The sequence below is a fragment of the Haliotis rufescens genome, unplaced genomic scaffold, assembly GCF_023055435.1.
Source record: "Haliotis rufescens isolate VD_foot unplaced genomic scaffold, xgHalRufe1.0.p SCAF_18, whole genome shotgun sequence".
NCBI classification, from domain to species: Eukaryota; Metazoa; Mollusca; class Gastropoda; order Lepetellida; family Haliotidae; genus Haliotis; species Haliotis rufescens.
The window spans coordinates 5,832,501-5,847,021 of NW_025963868.1; the positions used below are offsets into that span (position 1 = coordinate 5,832,501).

Consider the following 14,521-nt stretch of genomic DNA (forward strand, 5'->3'; position numbering starts at 1 on the left):
TTGCTTGATTGACATTGTCAATCGAACCTCAGCTTGCTCTGGCGTGTTGGATTACGGGTCTGAGTTTGGCGCGGTGCACGTGGAAGCATTGAATGGAAGCATTGAATGGAAGCATTGAATTCTAATGGAAGAGTTCTACGCAGATTGTTTTCAACTTGCTCAAAAGTTGCCATTCTACGCTCACGCGACTCCGCGGATTGGCTACAGCACGTAACTGATCTAAGACAACGCGACTGTAAAACTATTAGAAAAGGGAATGTTGAAGAAACAGCCACACGTAGATATTACTGTCCGTTTCGTGATCAATATAACCTACAAATATATATAATATTTGGTATATATTGCCAGAGACAATATAACGATAATTCGTCTCTGATATTGCTTGCAATTATAGAAGCAGGGAGGCTAAAGCTTATTGTATGATAAATAGTCAGATGCTAGCGTAACAGCAGAATACTACATATACACAAATAAAAAAGTTAAGCACACCCCTATTTCTGAACCATGACAAATGGCAAAAATCATGGCATGGGATGACTGACCACAGGAGCTGGGCGATACCAATGTCAACGGATAGAACAAACATTTGACAACAAATACAGAAAATATTGGTGAGTTGTGATTAAAATATACTGACAACAACATTATGGTAACACAGGTACTGTTTTTGACCTTAGACAATACCTAAAACAAATATGGAGCTGCAGGATTAAGTAAACGAGTTACGTTTTATATTTCATGTGAAAATGTTCCTTAAAGTCTCTACTTGACATATCATGTGAAACAGATCAGTAGCGGGTATAACCGCCACGTGGATGACGCATTCCACCCAACGTCTCATGCCTCCAGTCAGACGTTGGATCTGTTGATGAGTCAACAACAACAACGTCTGATGCAATGCTGCTTCCAATTGGCGTAAATCTTGTACAGGGGGATCTCGCGACGCCCCAGAATAACCCAAACATGTTCAAGGAGGTTGAAATATGGGCTCATTGCTGGCCAGGGTAGAGTCGTTATTGCATTGGCCCTCATGTAATCCACGACTGCATGCGAACGATGAGGCCTGGCATTGTTATCCATGTACTGAGGTCGAGTAGCAAGAAGGTAGTTGTCAAAATGAGGAAGGACGACTGGCCTCCAAACGTCCTGGACGTATTGAGCCCCTGTTAAGTTGCCCCTTACGGTGACCAAATCCAACCTGCAATCATGAGAGATACACCCCCAAACCATTACCGAGCCCCCGCCGTATGCAACAGTCGGTTTAATTTTCCCGGGAGTGTGGGCCGTGTTCCAGTGCCTCCAAACTATCGTTCTTCAATCAGTGGCATGGAGCAGAAAGCGACTTTCGTCTGATCAATGGACCCGTCTCCAAGTGAACGATTCAAGTTCTGTCGTGCAATACACCAAGGTAAACGAGCAGCTTTGTGATGATCTCTCAACAAGGGACGCTTTATGACTCGTCTGGCCCTCAGTCCTGCTGCTGTCAGACGGTTCCCTACGGTTCTGGTGCTGAAACGACGATTGGGCAAGCACAGCTGTTTCAGACGAGTACTTGTTGAAAAGGGTTCTCGGTGTATGAGACGAAGATGATCCCTTTCTTCACGACGTGTCGTTACATGAGGTCTTCCGGATCTGGGACATCTGTACATCACCGGTCTGATCATGTTTCTCGACTAAACGGCTTACGATAGTGTGATGATACCCCAAATTCCGACCAATGGCATTACAAGACATTCCTGCGTTATGCATACCGATTATTTGCCATCTTGTGGCGTTTGATAATCGCCTTCGTGCCATGGTCACACAATGTCATGGAATAACTGTTGAAAACCGAGCTTAAGAAAGCAATATTAACGTTTGGATATACTGCTTTTAGAGATACTCGGGGGTTGCATGCTGCACGGGCATACCATGCATGGCATGTTAGCTTTCGTCACGCATGACTTATTACATCATCTCGAGAAAACATAATTCTTCCCGTAATTATATCTTTCATGACTGTCACAAATATTGCGACCAAATAATAATGAAATATATTAGGGTATGCTTAATTTTTTTCTTTGTGTATATTATCCTGCACAATGAATGCTCGTTCCACCCACGACGAACAGGTCTGGTTGTTGATGAAATATAGTGATAGCTAAATAGACAGATTTTTTATTCATGCACCGATTGTCTTTAAATGTAATATCCAGTTATGTATGACTGTATAATAATCTCATACCAACTTTGACTGGAGTAGGTCCAATAGTTTTTCAGATATTGTAGTAAACGTCGGTACCTTAAATTAACTTCCAGACTATATACAAGAAGCACTATGCGCTACATACTGGTAGTCGTGGCGGTGTTACTTCGTGTTGCTATTTTTATGTGTATGGGAGGTCGCCTTCTGCCTCAACAATTCCGGTTGATCTGTCCTTCTTTGGAACTCATGTGCGTGAATTTGGCACACATACTATCTATTGGGATTTTAGAAGTGACAATTATGTGCAGCCATCTGCCGAGTGCATTGGCATACCCTGATGGTATCACTTTATTTCGTGTGTTTAGTTAGAACACATCAAGTGTGTATTCCGTTTGGAATTGAAACGCAATTGATGAGCGGTACTCCTTTGTTCTGGTTTTACTTGCCTGGTACCGGGAGCGCTATATCCCGTGTCAATGAATCATGTCTAAGCCTTTCCTAGTCTTGGAAACGCCACAGGGAGTTTTCCTCCTCAATATCAAATTTCTTCTCTCTATCCCAGGCCGACACTAAGCTGACTGACAGTAAAGTACACTACAGTGATGATGAGGATTAACAATGGGGATTACCGTCTTATAAGTAAAGGCAATTGAGCGTTTCTATGGAAACAAACCTTTTTTTATTCTTTGCAACAACGATTCGTGACTTCTTCTTTTCCCTTCATCGTTCTTGTTCTTCCAGCTTCTAAATGCCAATCAAAGACTTAAGTGATTCTAGACATTACTTAACATGGCTACATGGCAATTTGCCTTTGGTAAATAGTTTATGAGGTATGCTCCAGAAACGATCGTTCCTACCCTCATATACCTGGAAACGCAATATGAAAATTCCTGAAAACTCCCTTAATAGCCAAAGGTGCAAGTCCAGTGCATGTTTAATATGTGTATAAGGATTAATGAACAAAATAATTGAAAGTGCCTGAAAAGTGATGGCCAGTCATTGTCCGTTTCCATATCACCGACAAAAATCAGTTTGAGTGGCGGATTATTAAACACTCTCCAGACCTGGAGAAATGTTTACCTCTTTCTGATTTTATTTTTGAACACTTATCATATTTTAAAACCAGTAACCATAAACTACAAAAATAAACGACCACCTCCGTGGTATAATGGTAGAGTATCCTCCCGGAGAGCGGAAGGTGCGGCCGCGTCATACCCAAAGACGTTAAAAGATTATTACCTTGTCTGGAGCTCGGCATTAAGGGGCTAAAACAAAGACTGGTTGTTTCGGAGTCAGTATACTGTGTCTGAGTGGGGTATTCATGTTAAATTGCCGCATGGTAATTCAGTAGGCTAGCAATATAAATCGGCATCAGTCCAGACAAGTAAAAGTAGCCACACACACACACACAGGCGCATGCACTTCTCTATATACACTCTTCCAAAAAAAGAAACGCACAGGTAGTATGAAGTTCACTGCACCTGACTACACAAAACATCCGGTTCATAAATTGGTTATATGTTATTGGAAAATGATGGTGGCCTGATATTTGACAAACGGTGCTTCAAAACTGCGTCGCTTTGCTATGTCTTTGTTTTCACACTTGTTAAAAATATCATGGAGGAAAACAGTAAAGCAAAATGCACGTGCAAGTTATGGCATTCATAACTCATGGTAGCGGCTATAAAAAGGCATACTTAAGCCAATAATTTGTTATTCAATTGTCAACATTTTCCAAGTTCGGAACATCGCCATAGGACGTATCATAAGAGAGGAATCACAGTCTTCTGTTGCATGCCACTTCAACGTCAACCACAGCCTAATTTGCCACCTTTGGGACCGATACACACAGTTCAATTCCACTGCAAACCGTCCGAGAACCGGCCGACCAAGAGCTACCACCCCTGCACAGGATCGCTACATTCGACTCTTCAAACCACGTCATCGCAATGGCACAGCTGCAGAGACTGCAGGAGGCACCCCTGGTTTGAGGAGGATATCGGACCAGACTGTCAGGACCCATCTTCACGAGGCTGAAATCCGACCCAGAAGATCAGTTATCGTCCCTTTTTTGCAACAGATCCATCGACAGTGATGCTTGCGTTGGTGCCATACGTAACAGCCTTGGAATTTGAAAACTGGAGAAGAGTGTTGTTGAGAGATGAATCACGATTTCTTCTTCACCTGAGAGATGGAAGACAACGTAGTCGAAATGACCGTTTTGCCACACATTGTGTACATGAATTCGACAAATTCGGTGGCGGTAGTGTCATGGTGTGGGGGACCATATCCTACACCACGAGAACTGACTTACATAGTAATAGTTTCCAAACACTGTAACAGACATTTTATCACTACGTATATACAAGTACACATGTATTATCAAATACATATATAAGTTTTTTCAGTTTTGGACAGGAATGTGGTGTAATGAATCAATCCAGGGCGAAGAGTCCAATAAAAGCCCTCACTCCCAAAGCTGTAAGGATGTGGGTAGACTAACTGTCGGGTTGTGGCCATTTGGAAGCAAATAGAGATACCTTTGTATGTATACTGATCGCAGATGACTGTAGATCGTGCAAAAAGAAAATGTCATGCGTATGTGAGTAATCTGGTTCCTACCACGTGTAGCTATATCCCGCCATATTGGTTTTACATATAGACTGGGCTCTCTGGTGTGATGTAACCACAATGATATACTCCATTACGCCATGTAGAAAAAAAGGCAAAAGCACGAATATAGTATGTGAGGAACCCTTTACATATGAACAAACTGATGTTTACATATAACAATGGTTGAATAACGAACCACATGAAGTTAGTTATCAAGCCCAACCTCTTGTAACAAAACATGGTATTGTATGTGTAGTATTTCTATTTTAATTTATCAGTACATGTGTTTTTCACAAAAGGATATCAAAGGATCTACGCAGACATGCATACATAACCTATCCACCAGTGTTGAAAAATAAACACGAAAACTTGACTTATTGTGGTATGAGCGCACTGATATGTTGATCTGTTCAACAAGCCTCTAAATTAACGTAGACTCTATGAATTGAAATTATTTCATTAAAAAGGTCCCTGGCTTTTGATACATGATCAGAAGGGCCATGTAGAGAGTCTGCTTTTGCACCTCTTTGCGGCGGCTGGCACCGGTCTGAAGAAATCTGAACTTGCAAAACAATTATAGACTTTCATGAGGCTATTTTGGATTGTTGTGCATCAAGGCTTAATGTCTGAAAATATATTATTTTGATAGAAACAAGCAAATTAATTGAAATTGAAAAGGAAGGCTAGTAAGATTGAAATTTCAACCTTAAACAGTGGGAAATCTGGGCTTGCTTCTTTTAGGGCTATACCTTACAGTAAGCTCTAGGCGGAAGGGAAAATAATATGGTCCAGGGACTGTGAGACAGACTAGCAAGCTGAGGTCAGTCCTGATATTTAGAGCTGAGCAAATCGAACCCTCTGAGACAGTGACTCTACACCTGTTTGCACCCATCAGATACCAGTCAGTACTGTCACTACTTCTCTTTTCCACAGAAAATTAAAATGACAACTGTCGGATGTGTATATTTCTAAACCTACAAAATTACTATTTAGATGCATGTTTCAAGTTCAAAGTGACTAATGTACCTTGTGTACAAGAAAGTAATATTCATATGTGTAATGCTAGTACAATTTTGTGTCGTCATTGTGGATCATTTGTTGGGTTAATATGAATATCAAATCACAAGAACACATACTTTTTAAAAACAGACGATTTGTGTGTTGGTAATGCTTTAATCTCAATATTAACAACCCCGAAAGAAAAAAAACCCCTTTATTACACCACTGTGCCCTAGCTTGTTCTGTAATGCCAACAGTCCAAACTCGAGACTCAGCAAGATATCCGATTACACTGGCCAAGGCTGACCCTAGCGGAATTCCCTCTCCCAGTCGGTTCTCCATGCGATACTCACATCGTCTGTCTCCCAGACACAAAGAGAATAAATTGACTCCAACTCTAGTCAAGAACGATTTGGCAAGTCAAGATTGCCTCAGTTCTGGCCAAGAAATCAAGCATCGTTATGGGCTTCATTTGGATTCTATTAAGTAGATTTTTAAATTTAACTACGAAAATTGTAATTCTGGAACTAAATGTTCTTCCACTGACACCGGTACATTCCCATAATGAAGTTATTATCAATTAGAATATCGAATTGTTGTGGATTGTCTGGATATCATAGATAACACTATCTCCTAATCAATTACTTGTATGTACAATCCAAATAATAGACACCTTCAGTCTGGAGTGTTGTGAAAAAGTAACTGTTTACACCAACATTACATCGTCGGCTTCATAATAATATTGCACAGATCACTGTATAAGGTTTCAGGTAAGTGTCGTGTGCAAATCGTCACAGTCTAAATAACTTATATACGTGAGCGACAACTTGGTCTTGGGATAATTTGGTATCATTCATTTGTCAAAATCATCTGAAGAAAGCTGTTATAAATATTAGTTTTTTTGTGTGTATCTTTGGTGTCAAATTGTATATGGTGGGTGACAGTGAGGTATGTGCCCGATGTGTATTGTATCGCTCAAGTAGGAAGTCTGAGTTGCCTCACACAGTCAGCTTTTACCAATGCTTTCCTACATAATGTTCTGACAACAGTAAAGACAAGCACATGTGGAAGAGGCTTTAACACTCTACTTTTACATTTAATTGCGCTGAGATAATAATAATTCATTTGCCATCATCTAAAGAGAACTGTCATCAATAATTTGTTTTGAGTTATTTCTTTGGTGTCAAATGGTATAAGATGGGTGACAATGAGGTATGTGTCCGATGTTTAGCGTATCTTAAGTAGGAAGCCTAGGTTGCCTGGTCATTTTGATATCTAGAAGTAGGTTGTCAACAGTTTTCACATTGATCACACTTCACACCATGTCACCCGCGATGTATCTAGGTCTGTTCAGAAGCTGATATACTTGTTCTTCACTGATAAGATGGCCTATCAAGTAAAAGAGGTTTTAATGTTTACTTTTAAATTATTGAATTGGCTTGGGATAATTTTGTGTAATAAGAGAGCCTTTCAAGTGAAAGAGGTTTCAATGCTTACTTTTACGTTACTGAAATACGTTTGAAGTTGTAAAACTATCAGGTTTCTATACCAATTTTGAACAAAATCATTTGTTTTCAAACTGCCTGCCTAGAGCACAGTGTTTTGGCTTCCAGTGTTTTAGCTCACCGGGTCCGAAGGACCAAATTGAGCTTATGCCATACCGTGGCGTCCGTTTTCCATCCGTCGTCCGTACGTCAATCAATTATTCAAACAACTTCTTCTTCTGAACCACTAATTGGAAATTAATGAAATTTGACTGGAAGCATCCCTAGCTGGTGGGGATTCAAAATTCTACAAATGGTGGGGCTGACCCCCCAAGGGGCTGAGGAGCGGCGCCAAATAGGGTTAATTTGGCTATGTTGCTTTAAGCGACTTCTTCTCTGGAACTAAGAAATATATATCAACCATATTTGGTTGGAAGCATTCTCTCGTGGTGAAGATTTGAAATTATACAAATGGTGGGGCTGACCCCCCAAGGGGCTGAGGGGCGGGGCGAAATAGGGGTAATTTGGCATTATTGCTTTAAACGACTCTGGTACTAAGAGATAGATATCGACCATATTTGGTTGGAAGCATTCTCCAATAGTGGAGATTCAAAGTGGAGAAATGGAGGGGCTGAACCCAATTCCCACTCCCAACCCCTGGGGACTGAGGGATGGGGCTTAAAAGGTAATTTCACAATATTGCTTTAAACGACTTCTTCTCTTGATCTAAGAGATAGACATCAACCATATTTGGTTGGAAGTATTCTCAGGTGGTGGGCAGATCTTGACCATAACATGCAAACCGATATTATCCCAAACTTTAATAAACAGTATACATTTGTTTGTTATGAAGAGAATAATACATTTATGCCAATATGATTCGCCCTGGGGTCCAGCCTTGCCTCTAGAAACTTAGATCCTGGATCACATCATCGAAACGGTTCAGATATTTATGATACATTTGTATCTAGAGAAATACTCGTTCATGCTGTCAGATTTGCCATCCACATTTGTATCTAGAGAAATACTCGTTCATACTGTCAGATTTGCCATCCACCTATTGTAAATGCTGACAAAGTTACGAAATAATTGCTGAATTGTATACATGTACAATGCAAATGTATATTTTGTCATGATTGTGTAAATGTCCAGGTGAGTGATACAGGCCCCAAGGGCCTCTAGTACATTTGTTACAAGTCTATCAAAACAGTGGCACATTTGGCAAACGAGTATTGATCTAACCTCAGTGAGACAAGTCAGAGTTGCACAAATTGTAAGCTAATCGCTTCACGGGCATTTAATTGTTTAACCCCTAAAGTAATTCGACAAATCTACAAAGCAAGCCAGTCCTTCTGATATATAGCAAACAAAGCAATCCTCATTAAGGCTACTTCATTTGGTTTACCAGGTAGTTTCAATATCTGCTGAAACAAGTTGTCACATCGTAGACCAAAGTTATTCATATTTCTACATTTGTAACAAATGCCCCAACGCTCAACTCAAATGTCCTAAAAGGTAAGGTCTGTTTAGTACAAATGTCCCAAAGAAGCATCTCAGCAACTGAGTCACTGCCCTGTATAGATCTTAGTGAAATGTTTTTTGAATGTTTCTATGTGAAGTCTAAGAATAAAAAATGGTGACCTTTGCCAAATCCAGTACAGTGTAAAGCCTGTTATATCTAGGTATTATTTTGCGTCAGTGTGAAACAATTAAGAACGACGAGCATCTTAGGCTGATATGGTTTGATATGGCACAGTCATATGAAAATGCGAGTTCGTACTTACACTGTTTAAAACAACATTGTGTTCCATCAGGGCATGTCAAAAGTGTATCAGGTCATAGAAATTTGTTGCATTGAAAAGATTGTTCAGACACTGTTTGATACGGCGCTCTGTGTTATCCATCAAATCGTCTTAGCAGGTTCGAAGGTAGTTCCGTCCAGGTCTATTGGATAACATGAGACCATTAACTCAGATTCCGGGTCCAATGAATTATTTTTCCCAAAGTTACTTCCCCTGCTGCATGGTTGTCGATTTTGAGCACAGTTACACAGTTACGGCCTTTGAGTCATGTTGTTTTACAAAGTGCATAGTGTCTGCAATGGGGACAAGTTTTCTTAAAAACTACTGATCTTAGCTTATCTAAGAGATACTTATCAAGATTTAATTTGAGAATCGTAGCCATGAATTATTTGCTGCCTTTTGTGTATATTAAATTCACATTTAATCATTTAATTGGAAGGGGGTACTGGGATTTTGTATTGAGACAAGATTTGGTATTGAGACTTAGATGGGTTTTTTTCAGCTACAGCTGCAAAACACATATGACCCTTAAAAATCCCATCCAAACGTTCCTCCACATTAGGCTGACACGCCATAATATCACTTGAATATTGTTTAAGGCGGTGTTAAATACAACTTACTCACTCACTTACTTACTCATGACTGGGGGTAGCGATAACGCTTCTTTTATCTCCTTTAGGATGTGGTGAAGACTACACAGACCCATCTGGCTCGATCTCCTCACCAAACTACCCTGGCAATTACGGCAACTATCTGATTTGCGTCTACACCATTGATGCAGGAGAGACATTGGTCACACTCGTGTTTACAAATTTCAGTACAGAGCATTGGCATGATGTTGTCAAGGTATGTAAACATTGTGCTACACAGTTACAGGAGACAGAGTACTACAAGAGAAATGGTGTAACAACTCATTTAACCATGTCAGTATCGGGTGTGACCACCATTTGCATTGCCGGGTGCATTGAAGACACCAGATGATCAAAAGAATAAGAAAAATACAACATCCGTACAAAGAGAGATACAGTGCTGGGTCAAGCAAATGCACCACCAAATCCCTGTCTCAATGCTTAACCATGATCTTTAATACAATCAAGGAAGGATTTTCTTTATATTCACAGAAAGTATTTGAGACAAGTGGAAATAATACCATGTGGATTCTCAAAAACTCAAACGATTTGCTTGACTTTTTTTACAGTCTCGGAAAAGAACCAGCTTCAATTCTGTCAAAACATTTGATTTTTCAAATTTGTTCACAACTAAACCACATGAGAAACTTAAGGGAAAGCTTATTTCCTTAATCCATGTTCAGAGCTCGAAGACATTTTAACAATACCTGATGAAAATACTTTTATCTCTCTCAACAAATTACTTGAGTAAATGAGTATTCTTAGATGATGTGATAAGGGAGATGAGGACGTGCTATCTGATGTTGTGACGAGGAACATTGTTTGTATCTGATTATACCTTGCATAACTGAGAGAAGCCATCTATACATTAATTTCTATAATCCAACTGATTGTGTAAACATATTTGGTCAAATGTTGTAATTGTAGATGGTTGTTTTGGTGTTTTGAGGATGGGTACAGTATGTCATAATAGTTTAATCCATTTGAACGTATTCAATGTTTGGTTTATGTTCAACAATAGTTGTTACCTTATAGAAAAAATATATTGCCATGTCCAAATAATTATTTTTTCAACAGTTATAATATATATAAACTATAGCATATGACATACTTGTTCTTTCATAGAATGTTTGTCTTTAAAACCTTTGTTTTGATATTGGGTATTAATATTATTAAGTTCAGGTAATCTATTTGAATTCTGATGACAATAGTAATGACACATGTAAGGGTCATGCTTGTTATCACTGTAAGGGTGTGGGTTTTATTCAATCCGAATGTGCTTGCAGTTAATTGGTTGACAAATAGGGATTTAGGCAAAAGGGATTAAACCCTCCATTTATTAATTGCAGGTTTACGATGTCTCCAACAACCTTCTTGCAACATTAAGTGGAGACAGACATGGCTACATTGTCCAATCAGCTGTCTACTACCGTGTTGTGTTTACTACGAATCCCTGGACTGTTGGGAAGGGATTTCGGGCTGTATGGACAGGTATGTGGATGTGTACTATGATATTTTGTTTACTTTGTAATTTGTCTCCTTTCATTTCTCTTCTTTATCACCTTACAGTTGACAGCATGATTGTTGTCGTGGTCGTGGCTGTAGGCATGTTCTGTAAAGATATGCTGTATGTTGTGTTTGTTTCCTATCTTTGGCAACCTGCTGACAAAGGGCACCTTAGATTACAGTGGATCGTCAGCATGCTCACTTTATGGACGTCTCTTTTTAGAACATGCTTTTGTCAGACAGGACTGATGTTAGTCTCTCTGTGAAGAAATGTACAGCCCTGCTTTCCCAGAACTACTTACTTGTCAAAGCGTCTAACAGGCAGCTTAGATTGCATACTCCCCCGGGAACTGAGAATGATTATTGAGAGCCCACTGATCCAGTGATTTGGGTAAAACTAGCGGTTTGAGCATGACACTGTGTGGTGTAGAAATATGCACAATATAAACGGCCTATTGTTATAAGGAAATCCAAAAGGGCTCATGGATCCACAGTAGAAGACATTATAGATAACACACAAAGAACACAGCCTTGGTGGAGCTTAGTTAAATGGTATGTCAAAACGCGTTCTGATGGTCAATCTTTTCCCGCTATTGTACGTAATGCTATAAATTATGATGATACTCAGTGTATCGTCAAAGTCCTGAAAGGATTCTTATCAGAACAATCAAAGTATGAAATCTGTGTTCAGATCTTATGATTATCAAATCATGCAAAATTGATAATCCACCGAAGTCAATCAGCAATAATAAAGCTCGTGGTATTCTTGTATCTGTAGACACATCTAAAGCAACCGGTCCTGATGGAACTGGGGACAGATTAATGGAATGGACAGCAAACTGTATCGCTCAGAAACTAGCAAAAGCATTTAACAAGTCACTCCCAAGACAAAACAATTACGCTATCATGGAAAGGAGCATTAAATACTCCACTCTATAAGAAATGATGTAGATGATCCTTACAAGCTGCTTTCCAAAGATGTTTTGAGAAATATATATTTATAATCATAATCAGCGATAACAATATTTTGATAAACTTACAATCAGCATTTATGCCCGGCGATTTAATGGCAAATCAGCTCACAGGCATAACTTCATCACTGCGGCTTCAGATGAGGGAAAATAAATGAGTCATGTTGTGTGACATAAGAAAAGACTTTGATAGGGTATGACATAATGGTATTGTCCATAAGAAATGCCCACCACATACAGGGTGCTTTATCAAATTAATTCTAAAGTTACATAAACACTAAAGCTCAGAGTGTTGGTTTAGTGTTATACCTCAGAATTAACGTCTGTACAAGCTCCTGTACCTCAGGGATCTGCGCTAGGACCACTGCTGCTTATCGTTTATATCAATGATATTGTTGAAGGAATATATAGCAACATACACCTTTTTACTGATGATTCATCAATATATGTTATTACAGGTGATTCATTAACGGCAGTCAAATGTAATAATAACGATTTGGTTGAAAATTCAAACTGGGCCAACAAATGGAAAGAGGCAAGAAAACTAAAGCTATAACATCACCCGTAAAGTCTATCCCGGTAAAGGGCCGAAAAGTCATATGGTAACCATACTCCCACTAATTTTATAATTTTATATATTTCTGTTTCCTGCTCAGATGTAAAGTACAACTCAAACACCCTTTCTTAAGTATTGTTTTTACACTAGCAGGCCTGCCAATGAAAAACCAGCAGAGAGAAAACAAGTTATGGAATATATACACATTTTATTTAGAAATAGCCACACAAATCACAAATTACAATGATTAAAACATGCCACATTTTCAACGGAGACCACAACAAACCAAATGCATACACTCTCGGTGTGTTGCGATCTGTTCTATTAACTGTGTCATTTTCCATTGAAAATGTGACAAGTTTTAATTATTATGATGCACACTTTATGTGTCGTGTTTGTAATTTGTTAGGCTGTGTCCATTTAAAGTGTGGACGTATTCCATAGTTTGGTTGCTCTCTGCAGGTTTTCATTGGTTAGGCCTAGCTATTAAACCTATGTTTTATATAAATCTCTTCTGTATCATCCTTATACTACTTCCTCTTTAATTCTAAAATGTTATATGTCTTTACTATGTCCTTACTATACTAAGAATCAATCGTCAGTAGACTAAAGTAAAAGACTGATGTCACATTTTGTTAGCACCCCTGTCGAAGTACTTGGCCTGCTTAGGTGAAGCACCGTGGTCCAGGATACAAGGCGATCTGGACTCTATGATTTTTAGGCTACAACTAAATATTGCATAATTTTGATGAGGACAATGGTGATGAAAACAAGACATTCCACAGTTTTCGTAAACGAGCCAAGGATAAGGGACATAATCTCAATGTCAGTGTGGTTTTGTGGCTGGACGGTACAGAAATGAGTGACAAACAAGTGAAGTGCCATATCAAATCGGCCCAGACCACTGCATCGAGTTTATGTGCAGTGTGTTGAGAAGATCACCAACCCTGCAGAGTCCTTTGCTTGGATGAAGTCGGATGGCTTTAAAAATGAAACAGAAGGCTTTATGTTTGCTGCTCAGGACCAGTCACTTCCCACTCGAAACCAATGTAAATATGAAATGTCTAATAAATTTAATAAGACCGACCAACACATTGTCAGTGGATGCCCAGCTTTGGCCCCAACAGAGTATCTTAACTGACATGATGGTGTTGCTCGATCATTTTATTACCATCTTTGTCATTTTTGTGGATTTGACGCAGAAGTCCATCCATGGTACGACCCAGAATATGTAGAGGGCGTCATGAAAAATGATAAATAAAAAAATTCTTTGGAATATGCCCATTTACAGCCTCAGACGTATCCAGGCCAAAACACCTTATCTTGTCCTTTTTATATATCCAATGAAATAATATAATATTATTGATTTATTCTGTCCCTTTTGACACTAATGTGATTGAGAAGATTCATGAAAAACATGGCAAATATGCTGACCTTGATTTCGTCACGCTTGCATCCCAAGTAACAAGTTGTCGGACTCCCCATTGTTCCCGGTGCCTCAGGGCTTGGTACCTCCCAGTCTGTTGACTGACATTCGAGATACAGCCCTTCTGACAATCTGGGTAATGCAGAAGGCTGTTGTGTTTGGGAATCTTCACATTCTCCGAAAAGTTCGGGATGGGTTTGACTAGGCAACGACTCCTGGTAGAAGTCCCATTCGCTGTCTGGGCTGCGTGTAGAGGGGGCAAGGGCCCTGAGCTGATGATCAGCCAAACCAGCCTGACTGTGCCAGGATCACCCAAACCCTCTTTGCTGCATTTTTTAATTTTCATCTGC

General features: G+C 39.5%; 1 protein-coding gene across 1 annotated transcript in view; it reads left to right on the top strand.

The window, feature by feature from the left end:
* Nucleotides 1-14,521, top strand: part of LOC124118441 (deleted in malignant brain tumors 1 protein-like) — a 196,527-nt gene that overhangs the window by 32,659 nt on the left and 149,347 nt on the right. The window contains exons 4-5 of the mRNA XM_048398648.1: nt 9,763-9,929; nt 11,062-11,203. Of these exons, the coding sequence (XP_048254605.1) occupies nt 9,763-9,929; nt 11,062-11,203 (309 nt within the window). The remainder of the gene's footprint in view (nt 1-9,762; nt 9,930-11,061; nt 11,204-14,521) is intronic.